We start from the raw sequence: 15,827 nt of genomic DNA, 5'->3' as shown, positions 1-15,827 counted from the left end.
CCATCTTGTTATTGAGATACAACTTAGTCCAAAAGTTTATTTGCAATGTTAACCACAGGCACAGTTATTGAGAGGTAAGGTCCATTTGTAATCAGTGGGGCATACTGAGAGGTTGAAAGAGGTTTGCCAACAAAAAGACAAAGAGGCTCATTGCAGTAACAGTCTCAGTAAATATTCTTAGCTTTTTTCATGATAGAAATAAATAATAATAATTAAAAAAAAACTAAAGTTGGTGCTCCCTCTGGATCTTGAGGTCTGTGGTGAGAGACCTGGCTCTGCCATTGCAGGGCAGACAGAATGACTTATTGCCTTTGCTGGAGGACCGGCAGGTCCAGTACTGTGTTCTGGTCAGATGCTGGTGCAGCTAAACCACTGAAAACTCTGGCTGGTTGGCCTGATGGTCACTCCATTCAGATGGCCAAAGTGCATTACTTTGAAAGAAACACTATCTTGTTAGAGAAAATAACAATGTTAAGGAAAAAATAATAACATGAACATCTAGAGCTACAGAAATGCTCAACACTATTACCTTGACTATACAGTCTTTTGAAAAAAGAAAAGAAAAGATGCCATGGTGTGGCGGTATTCAAGGAGGGAGGGGGGAGTTAATAAAAAGTCAAGTTGGCAAGTTCAACTATGGGATCAAAACCCTGCACTGTTTTTTACATGTGCCCAAAAAAGGGGCAAGGCTTTAAAAAGCTCCAGACAGGCCAGTCCTTCTACCATTCCCCCCCGCCCCCAGTTTTGGGTCCCCAGGCAGGGGTGTCTGGACTTCTTTCATACAATCAAATTCCAGGACTGTGTTTGGGGCCCCAGGTAGGGGTGTCATACACTGAATTAAAAAACAACACCATTAGGGTGTTGGAAAAAAAAAAGACATTATAAAAATATCTTGGGGAGAAGATAATAAGGTGACTTTGATTTCTTTCATGCTCTAGCCCCACAATCACCCAAAAGCAGCCCACTAGAGAAATCTGGTTTGCAAAGGCAAACAAGAATAACAAACAGCATTCCAGGTAGACGAAACGTTTTCCTGCCACCAACAGTCTTGCTATTTTTTATGTGAGCAACTGCTGCTCACTAAAACTTGCTTTTCTAATTCCAACAGCTTCTTGTAGAATTTCTCTGCCATGTCTTCACTAAGATCCATCTGAAAGACAAAAGAACAGGCAGTAATTAGGAGGGAAAAGATTTAAAGGGCTAGCTCAGGTTCTGTCTCTTATTTGAGATCTTTCACTCCCAAGAGGCACCCAACTGAAAGCTCCTAAAGCTGAAAGTATGCGCAATCAAAATCCAATGTCAGAAAAGCTGAATGGCAAGAAGATTAAATGAGATCCCTGGATGCTGCAACAGCTGAATCTCTGCCTAGAGCTATACTGTATGTAGAGAGACTCAGAAACTAGACTGGAGTGAGGAGAGACAAACTCAAAATGCGAGGTTTGTATATTTGTCAAGATCCAGTTTGGGATATGCCTAAAAAACCCTGTTTCCACATGTGTCTGCCACATCGGGACAGAGTGGCTATTTGTAAAATCAGCTCATACCATAGTACTTAGCATAACAAAAATGTGCTGGTGCCTAGGTTCTAACACAAGAAAATAAGGGGGATAAAAAATGAAGAAAGATGGGGATGCTTGCAGTAAGTAAGATTTGCAGAGAAATAGCCCTCCAATTTCTAAAACTCCAGACACATTAACATTTGCCGGTGTGATGTTTATAAGATGTGTGAGGAAAGGACTTTCTGGTAATCCTCAGTGGGGGCTCTAATTTACATTGCCTGGGTATAGAACAGTCCAGAACTATATGGCCCAGCACACTATAACATTGGAAAAGAAAGAGTGCTTACCATATCACTCCCTCAAAAGAACTGATTTACCTTACGGGTCTCAGTGTAATTCTTCCCAAAGAAGGTGGTACAGCTGTGGTATTTCACCAGGGGATCCAGCAACTCTGGCTTCTGCTTGAACAACCAAATCTAGAAGGGAACACAAGCATTTCTTATCCCATGGGCTCTCCATTCAAGACACACCGTGACAGCACAGGGAGCCTCCTCACAGAAACTGAGGAACAGGGTGATCTATCTAAGGAGTGGTAAGAGGAGAGAAAGAGAAGCACCTAAAGAAGATCATAAGCAGGTCAACAGAGTCTAGAGCATGGGCAAAACACCAATATGTTAAAAGAGATGGAAGCACTGCTCAGGTTTTAAGGTCACTTTGCTGGATTTCAGAGTGCATGGAAGCTGTCCTGAGCCATGATTCAGAGTCTGACTCTGACTCGTGGCTCATGACAGAAGCCAAGCCATCTATCCTGGTCATTGCTGAGCATTGCTCCTGAATTCTAACTCTACAAGATCAATCTGCAGTCATTCAGCAGTGAGGGAAAGAAATATTTTATGCATGTCATACTGTATGCTGTTTTTATAGATTACTTGCCTATTTCTTTTTCATTAAAAGAAATATGCTAAGCAAGCATGGATAGAAGACCAAACCAACAATATCTGCAAAAGTTTTGCCTTATACCACAAGAAAACTGCTATCAGCTTTGAGGCATGGGACCTACACAGAACAGGACAGAACCAAATGGATTGTGAAGATATCTGAGCCATGGACATAGACTTGGACTTTACCTGTGCTTCTGCTCCATTGTATGGTGTCAGAGTATATGTGGAGGTGAACAGGCGTAACTGGTACAGGAACAAAAGCAAGAAGTTAGCTTTCTCTTCCCCCCGAGGAAACACACTGCAACTAAAGAATCAGTTTTAAAAGAATCAGTTTTACCAATTCACTGAATATTAACAGTGGTAATATTCCAGTCAGAAAATTCTCAGATAGGACTTACACTATGGTACTATTGTATATGATGCATAGGCAACCTTTCTGAGCTAAGAACGTAGTTGGAATTTTAACAGCATATGGTGGATGTATTCACAATATGGCCCCCATGGGAGCCTTGTCACAGTGGACACGGCCACCAACAAAGTACCCATTTACCAGAAGGTAAACCAGATCTATCCTCTCAATCAAATCTTGTGGATACCAAAGGTAGACCTCTAAGTAAATATGATACTAAACACAAGTGCTTCCCTTGGCAATATGCCAGCTTTTATTTATTTCTTTGCAAAGAATCCCTTTAGAAAATCAAAAGGACAGAGAACCTGTTGGGCACCAATGAAGGTGTCTAGGGGCATACTGGTGTGAGACTAGGCTGAAGCTGCCATAACCTAAAGATGAAGCAGGCACGGAAGCAGAGAGGACAAAAGCCAGGAATCTTGTCTGTGAGATCCCTTCGGGAAGGTAGATAAGAAGGAGGCAAGTTGTTAAGGAAACAAAGGACCTGAACCAAACAAAAGAAGTTGGGCCTGAGCACATGGAAACCCTCACCCCAATCTCATCCACTTGTAAATCAACCAAGCAAGGACTTTTGGGGATAAAAGGGCTCCCAAAGCCTGCCCATTCTGAGTCGTCTGAGCTGAGTCATCTGAGTCATCTTTGGATCCAGACTTGGCGGCTTCCGTCCCTCTAGCTAGTGCCTGGCAGCCTAGTTGGGAAGGATGTCGGTAAGTGTGGATGAGCATGTATGTGTGTGTGGGAGAGAGAGAGAGAAAGAGCAAATGTACTTTGCAACCAGTAAAGTTTTGCAGTTACTTTAAATTCACTGGGTCTCCGTGTATAACAAAGAACCTCTTGTGCCTCAGTGTTTGGTTGGAAGTGATTTGTGTGTGTCCCTAACTATCTCCCGGCTGTTGACCAAGGCTGTGTGTTTTATCTGCTCCAGCCGCGCCTATCTGGAAAACCCAGGTAGAAAGCAAGGGGGGCTGACAAGATCCATGTACTTCAACAGGCTGGGTGTGAGTGAGCGACCATAAGCCGAACCTGGGAGCAGCGTGTGTAACATTGGCATCTTGAGGTACTAAGTGGTTTATCCCTGTACAGCAAAGTAAGAGATAGCTACACTACAATTTTGTATTTTTCACGGTAAGCTGACTCCTGGGGTGCAAACTCAGTTTTTCCTATGATTCTTTATGAAATTGAATCAATCCTCATCTCCCCCAAGTTTACATCTGTGGTATAATAATGCTTCAAAAGGCACTTACCAGCCATAAGAAAGGAAAAAGTAGCTTCCAGAAAACAGGGGACATCATTTTATACGTCATGTTGGTCATCACAATACCTGGACACATGACACTTGAAAATAAGCCCTAGTTGGGGAAAAGATGGGGGGAGGGGAGAATGGGAGGTGGAGAGAAGTTCATCAAATAAAATACAAGGAAGGAAATAAATGTTTTTCTAAGCTTCCTTTTCCAAAACGTTCTGTTCTGTGTTTTGTGGATATAAACAGTATAAACCAGCACCGAAATTACTACTGAGTTAATGCCCCATTCAGTTATTCCACCAGGGGAGCAAAAGGGAGGTAGTTGGCCTTGAGGCCTATGTGGAGGAACCTCCATAGAGTGAAATTGCTCTCAAGGCTTAGGGATCTTTTGGCAAAGAGGGTGGCTGTTGTTGTCCAAATGGGACAATTTTTCTCACCTCCTGGTGGAACTTTCAAAATTATATAGGAGTTTGAAATTTAAGTGACCAATCATTTAATTATTGCAACCTAAACTACACAATGGCACGAGCAGAGAATGAATTGGGTGCAACTTCTACCTTAGAAGCAAACCCCATCTCTAAAATCTAGGCATCTGTAGTAACCAGAGACTCGTTATGAGGGAGTTCAAACTAGCCTGGAGAATGTTTGCTGTACTTTTACGTAGTAGCCTGGCTTTTTCTTGCTTGCTGCCTCCCAAATCTTGAATCTCAGCCCTTTCATTTGTCTTCTCTCTAAATGTGGGGCCTGGCTCATATGGGGAGAAATGGTGGCCAGAAGGACAAAGTATAGGAGAAAAGACATGATGGGAGAAGTCATGACTATGTTCTACCTTGATAATGCCAGTGTAATACATAGGCAGATTATTTGTTGAATAATCAGATAGGGTCATAACAATGGCAAATTCTAAATCTGCATCAATATGTATCCAAAAAAGTAAAAATGTGTCTCTATCTGAACTCTGTACATTTGGTAGATTTGTTTACAGTGCCTAGTTGCGATGAAGGCCGATGTTATAAGATATTTAAAACCTATAAAGCCACCCCTTCTCTTGCTCTAAGCTTCAGAAATCTCAGCTAAGCATTATTCACAAACTTGAAAGCTTATCTTTCCATCCACATGGACAGGAAACTTGTTCTTTGGTGTTTCTGCTGTAATTCCCTAAAAATACAGAAGAACTGAACCTTACCTGCTTGTTAAAATGGTTGTTTAAAGCCACACTTGCAAGATCAGCGCAATATTTAGAGGAGCTGTAGGCCTCTTTGCCCTGCTTGTGTTGGAAGTCATCAAGACTAAAGTTAGACTTATGGGCACTGACTGAAGAAGTCCAGATGAGCTGGGAAGGTTTTTCAAGGCAGCAAAGCAGAGGCTCCAGCTGCTGGATCTGAAAGTAAACAAAGTGAGATTTCCTAAGATTTCAAGCCTGCAGAATTGCGAAATGTAGCAGCTGTATAATATGTTCTGCTATGAAGATGTGCCTAGTTTCAGAAGTCTGAGGAAAGCAGCCAAAAGCAGTTCTCAAAATTCTGACGCACTGTGTGATGGGGTTGACTGTCCAATACTGACCAACAGACTATCCAAATAGACCCCGCTTTATGCAGTAATGCTCTCTAGCTCTCTGCCTACAAGGAGAAATCTTGGTGTAATTTTTTTCTGTTCAGAAAGAATATACAATGTATCACAACGCAATTTGTGCATAATGCGGATACAAGCCCTTCTTGCAAGAACGTGTCCAGCATTTTCTGTTACAGGTAGTCCCCAGGTTAAGAACATCTGGTTTAATGACGACCCATAGTTAAGAACAGAGCCTACTGTAGCAAAATTCGAGTTAAACACACCATGATTCAAGTTAAATACACAATGGTCCGAGTTCATTCAACAATAGTACTTATACAGTATTATACAACAATACTGTTCTGGCTTACATACAAATTTCACTTAAGGACAGACCTTAGGACTGGAACTCATTCTTAAATTGGGGGCTACCTGTATTAAAAACAAGAAATTATTATCAGTTGAATACTGATAATTGATAAGTTGATTGCTCAGTCAGAATAAAATAAGTTTATCTTCTGACCAACCACAGGTGAAGCACAGACCTCAGAACAATCTATAAAGCCACTACTTAGGGTATACCAAAGTTATTCTGGGTTTTGCCCGAATATGTAAAGACCAAAATGGAACAGGGATATCTAGGCAAGCCCTCCTTCAGTGTCCCTAGCCAGACTGGTGGAGGCTAATTGCAGGGAAGCTACTAAACATGTTCAGAGAAATCCACTTAGAAATCATCTTCAGACCTTTGTGTGAGTGCATGAAAATCTGCGAACAAAGCCTTGCATGGAGAATAATACATTTTTGTATACCCATTTATTCAGTTTTAGATGAATGCCTGGACTGAACTGATATCCTATCGGTGCAGTATGTAGACTAGATTCCATCGTATACAAACTTTTAAAGACCAAATACACAAAATCTGGTTCTATGAGACATCCTGTCAGGTTTAGCCCAAAGAACTCCACGAGACAATGCAAATTCAGTTCTACTGTGTTTATTAGCTACAACCTCTAGACAGAAAATCTCCCCAGACTGAAACCTAGCTCCCAAGCAACCAGCCACAACACCGTGAATTCCTCAGGGAGGTGCCAGCCTCATCCTCTTGAACTTCCCATGCTCCTCCGGTGAACTAAGAACACGCTTGTCTCCCTGAGCCTGGCCTTCATAATTCCATTCCATCACACATACATGCATTTGCTCAAAATGTCCCTACCAATACAAAATGTCCGAAGAAGTTGGTTGCAAAGACTTCCTGTAAGCCATCTGGAGTGACTGTGTCCTGCTGGCTCATCAGGCCCTCTGCTGTGGTCAGCATTCGAAATACTCTACTGAAAAGAAGACAAGACATTACATTTAATGTTACCAAAGAAAGGATTGGCACCTTTAAGAGATATCAGTACCAAAAATGTTATTTCCTTGCTGTTAAGCATTTGGGTAGAGGCTGATTTTTCCTGTTTTGTTTTTGTAAGAACTGGCAGAATCCTTAACTTGCTTTTCATTTGAAAAATTGCAGAACACTATGATTCTTAAACTTACCATCAGCAGTCCCTGGTGAAGTTTTAGATGTTCTCCAAGACTTGAAAATTACAAAAAGTGGGCCATGAATTCTTATATTTTTCTATAACATACAATGGGCTAGTGGCCTCTACTGCAACTGCTGCTGACCTGAGCTAGCAGGACTTTATTATGTTTTCCTTGCAATGTAAATACTTGCAGATGAACTTTTGGAAAACCTCAAGCCATGTGTATAATTCAAACACTGCTACAGAATTGGACATTGATCAGGAGGACTTTTAAATGCTTTCATATATGAAGGGCAAAGTAGAAGTAAATCAGAAGACGTCAGTTCAACAAATTTCAAGAGCTGCAATTTCTAAAACAATCTGCGTGATACTTTTGATTGATATGGCTATATGTGTACTATGAGCAGGCCGGACAAAAGTGAACTTGTCCTCTCCTGTAGAAGACACAAGGCTAGCTACAACTGTATACCAATGGGAAGAAATTTAAACATGAAAAACAAGGCAGAGTTGATACAGAACACATGGGCAATATACAAGCAGAATGAAGGTATCAGTGCTGCCACCAGAGGGATCCAGTGATTACAATTATCTTGGAGAAGCATCTCTACTTGGTTATTACCCTCACCGGTAAAAATGGGGAAAGACCTACCTTCAAGTTCATCAACAGGACAAATAAGATGAAGGTTGTAAATCACTCTATTCAAATAAAGTTTGTTATATAAAATCAAAGCAAAATGTAGTTCCTATGTCGCACATGAAGTAGCACATACTGGGAAAAAGAGGACTGCTTCAGTTTGTTCCACCTGAGAATGTTCCATCACTGAAGCTAGACCAGGGTGGGCCTGGTCAGTATTGGGATGGGAAACCACCTGGGAACCCCACGTGCGTTGCTCTGAACTCCTTAGAGGAAGAGCAGGATACAAGTGTAAATAAGGTTACATGTTAGACTTTAAGCCACTCTAGCATTCTTCCTTGGGAATACTAGCTCTTGGTATAATCAGGAAAAAAGGTAAGCTTCACAGAATTTAAGTTTTAAAAATACCATCCCTCTAACACCACGGTTTCCCCTCATTTTTAATTGTATGTCTTCCCAGTTTTAACAACAACCTTTTTTGAAAGGGAAGAAAAAAAAAGAAAATGTAGAAAAATGGAATTCATGAGCAGATATAGTTTATGCTGTTTGGTTAATTGAGAAGGCACACAAAACAACTACAGTAACCCTAAAGAACTGCAATACTTTTGATACAGTAATTACATCTAAGAAGTGCTAATGTCAGGACTTTGGGCAAAGGAACTACACCTGCTAAAAGACCTTCCTCTTCTGCACAGATGTTAATGGAGTCAGAATCAGATCTTCTTTTATATGAAATCTACATCAACCTTAGAGAATCCCTGACTATCAAACAATAATGACATTTCTTGTCTATGCCTTCATGTAAAGACACTTCAGATGGTAGTAATTTCACTCAAGGACTAAGTACCCTAATGAAGACCAAATGATAACATGTCCATACAAGACATTTTCAGAGTCTAGGTCACATTTTAATTTTAAAAAACCATTTTTTCTTAGCAGAGTACTTAAAAACAAGGTAAGATAAAACAAAGGGCAAAGTTGCCTCTCAGTGCACAATTGTAAAAGGTAGAAATAAGGATATGAAATACATGACCCAAGAAAGGAACAGATATGCAGGGAACAGTCCAAAATGTGAGAAGATTAGGAAATCTGAAACTTGGTAAGAAAGATTTTAACAGAATGGGTGAAAAAGTAAAAAGACACACACAGGTTTAAAGTGAAAGAAATATGAAAATGGGAAACAGCAAAAGGGAGAGAAAAATTATGATGCTGAATTTATTCTAAATACAAATACTCTAGCAAGACTGGACCATAAAATTAACAAGTTTGTCAGAGAGGTTTCCTATACCTGCAGCCCCAGTGACAAGAGACATCATGTGGCCAAAAAGATAAACAAACAAAATCACCCCACACTTATCTTTCCAAATATTTATTTTTATTGATCCAGCTAAATGTACATGTATCTACCACAGAAACACTTTTAAAATCCATTCAGGAGTTCCAAGAATTAAATCTCGATCTGTCTGTGTACGCACATATATGAACAACTCTGTAGAAGTCATATAAGTAATATTTTGCACTAAGGCTGATGTCTACTCTTTCTCTGACTTCTAATTTGGAAGGAGAAGGATGGTACAAGTCTGTGGCAGAAGCTATATATTCACAACCAATCCTGAAAAAGTTTTGTATCAGAGATTCTCTCAGAAAGGGCAACACCAAAATATGCATCTCCTATCCTAAAACTTTTTCTTAGCAGACTAATCTACCCATAATAGGTCTTCATTGTCATTTGGTGGAATGCTGGGCTCAAAGATTCTTTCCTCTTTATGATCTTTGACCTCGTTCTCTTAAACTTATGTAAAAACCTGAGTTCCTTCTCATCTGTCTGCATGGAAAGAAATATGGAACTGTTCAAGGAGGATTATCTCTTCTGGTCTCCCAGGTTTCTAGCCTGGTGCCTTAACCACTTCAACAAATTGGCTCTCTACTTTTGATTTTTGGGGGTTAGTTAAAAAGTTAGTTATCTCATAATCTCTAGTAAAGCCCTGCAAAAGGAAGAGAGGGGCAGAGGGTCCTGAGACAATAGCGCTATATAATGGCTACTGGAGAAAGTGTCAGATCTGAAGACAAATCTTGGTTAGTACCATGTTGGCATTTTTTGGCCCACACTGTTGTTGTTTCTTGGAAGTTGTACAGGAATAAGTTGGTACTTTTATGAATTAATTTGTCAAATCAATAAGGGATTAATTGATATTCAGGAATATGTCTGAATGTCAAGCTACCAGGAATTTGCCTGAATGCCAAGCTTCCAAGAAAAACACTAAGGAATTTCTGGAAGCTTGGCATTCAGACAAATCAGCCATCAACAGACACAAGGGACTACCAAGGAGACAACCACACCCCCACCAAAACTGGTAGGGCAAACTACTGTATATAAACAGGGAGCAAACTCTACACTCATTTGCACTGATGATTCACCTAGTTGGGTAATGAAACCTCTGCAAGCAAACCACCAAGCTCAGAGGGCATCAAAGACTCCACAAAACAGATAATAGACTTGGGCTTTCTTTAAGTCAGGGCTTTTAAGTTTCTGCCACCAGCATACAGCAAATATCTAAGCTGTGAAAGGTAGAAAGTCATTTTAAAACATGAAAAGAGAGCTTCTAATTTGTGGATGTCCAAAATAGCCTATTGGATATATGTTCTCTAGCAATATTGCACACAAGAAAGGATGAAGAAAAGCCTATGGGTAGCCGTGAATAGGATTCTGCTCTCTACAAAGCAGAAAGTGTCATGCAGCATGGTTCTGGCTCCAAGGAGGGAAATGCATGACCATTGTGTGGATATAATGTTCCTAACACAGGAAATGGTCCCCATGGATGAAGAGTAAGGCCAGATTCCAACCTTGGTTAACCTATCTATTTACTACCCTTTACTGGACTGCATCCTTTCCTTGATTTTCAGAGTCATGCAGAAAAAGAACAACAAATGACACGGCTTATATAATATACCTGGAGAAGAGGCCACGTAAAAATGCCCAGAAACTGACACGTGGATTTACCATGGTCCCAGCATTCAAGAAGAGATAATCCAACTGGTGAAATCTACCAAATGAAGATAAGAGCTGGTTATTGCAAGAAGAAGGAGGCAGTCTCAAAACCCCTTTGCAAAAAAACTGCTTAATAGGGTAGCTTAACTTGGAAGACATAAATGCATAACTAACATAGAAATATAATGTTAGTGTGTAATGTCTGAGATAAAATCATATCTTCCTTGAGGAGGAAGTTCTGGACTAAGTGTTCATGCTCATGCTTAACTGAACTGATTGAGACTGAAACCAGAAGGCTGATGTTAGAATGACTCTCACTGGGCAGGAAGACAACAAAAAAATGTCCCTATGTATTCACATTTAGGAAGAATAGTTTTCTCCTCATAACAGGGCATTTAAACATCAATGTCTGAAGAGGAAAAGTCCAGGAAGTTTTACTACTTGATTCTGCCAACTGTACAAAGAAACTTTCAGCCATTATGCACTGGGACTATAGTTCTCACAATACTTTGTCATTAGATATGCTTGTTGGCACTGATGGGGTTGAAGTCCAAAATGTATGAAGGGTATTCAGGTGATCTACTCACATACTACATAAGCACAATGATCTTTGTTACTGGTCCAATACTTGGACCAACAGAAAAGCTTGGACTAACAACTTTTCAGTTAAACTACGGCAGCAAAATGTTTGTCACATACTCCATAATTCATACTCCAGAAGTAAAGAAAAGAATTCTAGGAACTGAAGAAAAAAAATCTCAGCATCAGCCATTTTACATTAGAACCGACTATTGCTTAAAAACTATAATGAATGGATTTGCCTAGACAATAAAAGTAAAATTAGAATTAGTTGCAGTTGCAGGATGCTTGGGACCAGCAAAAAGTATGGTTTGCAACTAAGCCTTTCCCCCACAAAGCCTTTCTCCCATTTTTCTAGCTGCTTTTTTGCTAGCCAATGTTATCAGGTGTTTGCAGAAGAAACAGTGTAAGAACTCCATTGCATCCTCCCACTGCCGTTCTGTGGCTGGTCCCCTAACGTGTATCTACTATCGAATGTTTCAGTCTGGTTTAAAAAAGGTTACTGGTAACCTTAATATAGCTATTGCTCAAGCAATTATTCAAAATTAACTTACTGTAGAAATATGCTACGCAAATATGACCAAGAAGTCGACCCTGGGGAACTGACTGTACAGGATGTACTGAGGTACATAACAGGACAATTCTTTGTAAGACTGCTTCCAGCTACTCATCCAATTGCCCTCCCTCTCCCCATACCTCATCTTTATTTCTTCAGCTGCACAGAAGACAGATTCCAGCCTACCAACGTCTATTTTAATTATGCTGATGTCTGCATGGGGAAAGGAGGATAATAGTTTGTCACGGGTGGCATTGCCTTTCTCCATGTTCCTGCAGGCTAAACAAATATGGATGTTTGCATCTTCCTGGAGCAGACGATCACACAGTGCAGATCCAATTCCACTGCAAGAGTAACAATATATTGTTAAGACCCATCATAGAATATCACTATCAAACCTCTATGAAATTCATTATGCAATAATTGAGAAATTATATTCCCTAATATCTCTTTGTAAACATATACATTCCATGGATACCAAAGTGGTTTTTCTGGAGATGTTAAGAGAGGTTTATGAATTAGCTGTTCTGAGATACATTATAGTAGGAAAGGTGAACCAGCAGACCCTGAAAGATGTCTTCACTGGTGGACAGAAGGTGGTCTTGCTTTGCCCTCAATGACTTCATTTAGCATGCAGAAGAGGACCTTGGAACGGGATCCAGCTTATAGGTACATTCCTGTCCTCTTCTCTTGTGACAGATAATATCACTACCATCAGTTATGTAGATATGATGAATGTGAATTTTGGGGAGGTAGGACATCATTATAATGAAGAAAAAAACTTATTTATAAGGGATTACCCAATTCGTTGAGTATAGCGAATAAGTATAAGACAGCCAGTTTGGTGTAGTGGTTAAGGTGCTGGCCTAGAATCCAGGAGACTGTGAGTTCTAGTTCCACCTAAGGCATGAAAGCCGGCTGGGTGACTTTGGGCCAGTCACTCTCACAGGGTTGTTGTGGGGCAAAGAGAAGGAGGAAGGAGTATTATGTATGTTCACTGCCTTGAGTTATTTATAAAAAATAATAAAGGTGGGATAAAAATCTAATAAATAAGTAGATCCAACAGACTTGCACAAAAGATTGATCTGCCATCACCATCTTTGGTAGAAGGCTGTTGGTTCATTATCCAAAGAACTGGATATCATTAGAAATACAGACAAATGGGTAGTGTGACAAGCATATAGACAGGCTGCTAGAGCTAGAAAGGAATCACTAATTGTTATGCATATTAGCACCAGTAATATTTGAGAAATATAGCTGTGTCATTCCAGAAGCAAAAAAACTGTTTGGTAGGGAGGATGCTAAAATCCACAAAGTCCAAGATAGCTACCTGCCACCTGTTTCACATATACAGTCAACTAAATTTCCTTGCCAAGGAGACTACAGTGGGAAAGGCAGATCACCAATCCATATCAGACTGGCATGGAGGACATGAGAGATTTGTGGCAGTTCTGGATAAGTAGGGCCTGGAGTGAGAGTATACAGACCATCCTGCTTTCCTGCTACCCACAGGTCTTGCTCTTTTGTTCGATATGGTACAGGCAAAATGGCTTCAAAGCATGGGGCAGAGCTACCTTATTGGTTATAATGTCCTCTAACAAGGTACCTTCACTCTGTAGACTGCACTTGGAACCCTTTGGCCAAAAATTTGCCCTTCTCCAAAGTAGCCTCTGGTTGCAGTTATAGAATAAATTGCCACCATTCTGCCTTGCCTGGTTTCAAGACTAAGATTGCAAAGGCTCAAAAACATTGCCCAAAGCATGAAAAGATTTCTTCTATGGATAATGTATCCCATTCTCTCCCAAGAAGAGATCTAAATGAGATTTTCAAGAGCATCTTGGGAAAGAGATCAGTACCATACGTTCTGGAACCAGGGGTAGGCGCAGCAGAAAAAAGCCTTCCTCCTACCTCTGAACTCTTAGTGTAACTATTTGTCTAGATGGTGGCATATACAATCATTGAATTATACATTTGGAAGAAGTATCTTTTTTTTAGATTTTTTTATCCCCCTTTTCTTATTTTTATAAATAACTCAAGGTGGTGAACATACCTAATACTCCTTCCTCCTCCTATTTTCCCCACAACAACAACCCTGTGAGGTGAGTTGGGCTGAGAGAGAGGGACTGGCCCAAAGTCACCCAGCCGGCTTACATGCCTAAGGTGGGACTAGAACTCCCAGTCTCCTGCTTTCTAGCCTGGTGCCTTAACCTCTAGACTAAACTGGCTCTATTTCATTTTATTGGTCTTGCCAGTCCACTTAATTTGGTGACTCCAAGTTACAATATTAACAGAAGTTTCTTCCTCTTTTCACTCAAATAAATAAAACTTTATCATGTAATAAAACACCCAAACACCTCGTTTCGTCACAAAACTGCAGCTGATCCCTTCCTTTAAGATCCAGTTAATTTATAAAGCCTTTAACCCAGGGTTTCTCAACCTCAGCAACTTTAAGATGGGTGGACTTCAACTCCCAGGATTCCCCAGCCAGCATGCTCTAACCCTTTCACTTGCGGAAAGGTAAGGCACATGAATACTGTATAGTGTTCTAGCAGTCAGTCAGTAAAAAGCCAAGCAGTTCTGTTTTTATCCTACTTTTGGTTAAGGGATGCAAAGACTTTAGGCAAGCTGACAAGAACGAAAGTCGAGTCTTAAATAAAAATAGCAAGGCATCCTTTAATTTATTATACTAACATCTACATTTCAGTTCTGTTCCACCGCATTTATCCTTATCCTACAGACCCTTTTCATTTTACCGAGCTTTCTACGAGGCGTCTTAGGATGGTGAGCCCAAGGCAGCTTGTTCTAAAAAGCCATTCCATAAATACTAAAATATTAAAAGAATGTAAAAAAGTAGCCTGGGCACAATACAACCGAGTAAAATATTTTTAAGTCCCACTGATCCTACGCTAAGATTTTAACCGCGTGGTTCATCATCCCACTGGAGCTAAGAATGCTATTCCCGCCGGATCGTGTTCTACGGGATACAGGTATTACGACCGTCACATCCTTTCAAATTAATTGCATAAACAGATTAAATTCCCCCTTCCCCCGGCTTTATCTTAGCGATCCACTCTCACCTGGTGGCGCCGGTGACTACAGCTACCTTTTGCATGGCTGTTAAGGACTGAGCGACAAGGAAGGACGAAAGCAGAGAGGAGGCACTGGCACTGTCTATACAAATAACGGTAAGCTCCGCCTCCAAGAATCCACGAGGCTTCCTTCTGGGCGGCCCCAGCGAGCTCGAAGCCTCGCCCTCCGAAGCACGACGTCGCTCCTCACCAACTCCTCGCTGGCTCAGCATGACGGCCGCCTCCGGCCCCACGTCGGGAGAATGGTCTGGAGCAAATGAGGAAACGAGGGCATGGCGTGACCGTAGTCTGACGACGAAGAAGGCGGGAACTGGGGAAACTCACCCACTCGCGTTAGTTACGGGCGTTCGAAGAGCGCTTTGTCATTCTGAGCTTATCATTGATTGGAGGCAGAGGTTCGGAATTATGTAAAGAGGTGTGTCGTTACTCTAAGAATGCGCGAAAGACCGCTAAAGAATGAAGCTGATGCGTACTGAAACTTACCTGCTGGTTACTAGACTGGCTTTTCTCAGGTCCGTTGGAAGAGATGAAAAGATCCTGACAGCCAGTGCTTTAGATGGCTTCAAGTACAGACCTGTGTATATCTACTCAGAAATTAATCCATTGAGTTCAGGGGATCTTGCTTCCAGGGAATTGAACATAGGTGGATAGCTTTAAAGAGGGTTTAATGAATTTATGGATAGAAGCTACTTGGCATATCACTCACTTCAGCTAAAGAGAACCTCCCAGTTCAGAAGGAATGTGCCTCCAAATACCATTACTGGATGGGTAAATAAAAGTGAAAGGCAGAGGCCATCATGTTCTGTGAGCTTTC

The 15,827-nt window shown here is 40.9% G+C and overlaps 1 protein-coding gene across 2 annotated transcripts; it reads right to left on the bottom strand.

Annotated features, from left to right (window-relative positions):
• Positions 1 to 8: 8 nt before the first annotated feature.
• HSD17B7 (hydroxysteroid 17-beta dehydrogenase 7) lies at positions 9 to 15,242 on the bottom strand. Of its 2 annotated transcripts, none has more exons than XM_025173866.2 (9): positions 15,002 to 15,242; positions 12,065 to 12,268; positions 10,752 to 10,844; positions 6,857 to 6,968; positions 5,279 to 5,473; positions 4,094 to 4,198; positions 2,627 to 2,683; positions 1,877 to 1,975; positions 9 to 1,150 (listed from the first exon to the last, which is right to left on the bottom strand). In XM_025173866.2, the coding sequence occupies exons 1-9, from the start codon at positions 15,223 to 15,225 to the stop codon at positions 1,052 to 1,054; spliced, it is 1,188 nt and encodes a 395-aa protein (XP_025029634.2). In that variant the 5' UTR covers positions 15,226 to 15,242; the 3' UTR covers positions 9 to 1,051. The 2 variants fall into 2 exon arrangements, with proteins under 2 accessions (XP_025029634.2, XP_007439378.2); XM_007439316.4 differs by having other exon boundaries at positions 10 to 1,150; positions 6,857 to 6,971; positions 15,002 to 15,239.
• Positions 15,243 to 15,827: the final 585 nt, after the last annotated feature.

Source organism: Python bivittatus, unplaced genomic scaffold (assembly GCF_059951505.1).
Source record: "Python bivittatus isolate LINGU-HERP-01145 unplaced genomic scaffold, Pbiv_v1 ctg000700_np1212, whole genome shotgun sequence".
Classification (NCBI taxonomy): Eukaryota; Metazoa; Chordata; class Lepidosauria; order Squamata; family Pythonidae; genus Python; species Python bivittatus.
Note: the sequence above shows the minus strand (reverse complement) of the source record. Positions and strands in the feature narration are given on the sequence as shown.

Coding starts and splice junctions, on each gene's coding strand:
- HSD17B7 (XM_007439316.4), bottom strand. CDS start 15,225: ATGCTGAGCCAGCGAGGAGTTGGTGAGGAGCGACGTCGTGCTTCGGAG. Junction 5,474..6,856: donor TCTTCGGACATTTTGTATTG/GTAGGGACATTT, acceptor GTTTACTTTCAG/ATCCAGCAGCTGGAGCCTCT. Junction 4,199..5,278: donor ACAACCATTTTAACAAGCAG/GTAAGGTTCAGT, acceptor TTCCCCAACTAG/GGCTTATTTTCAAGTGTCAT.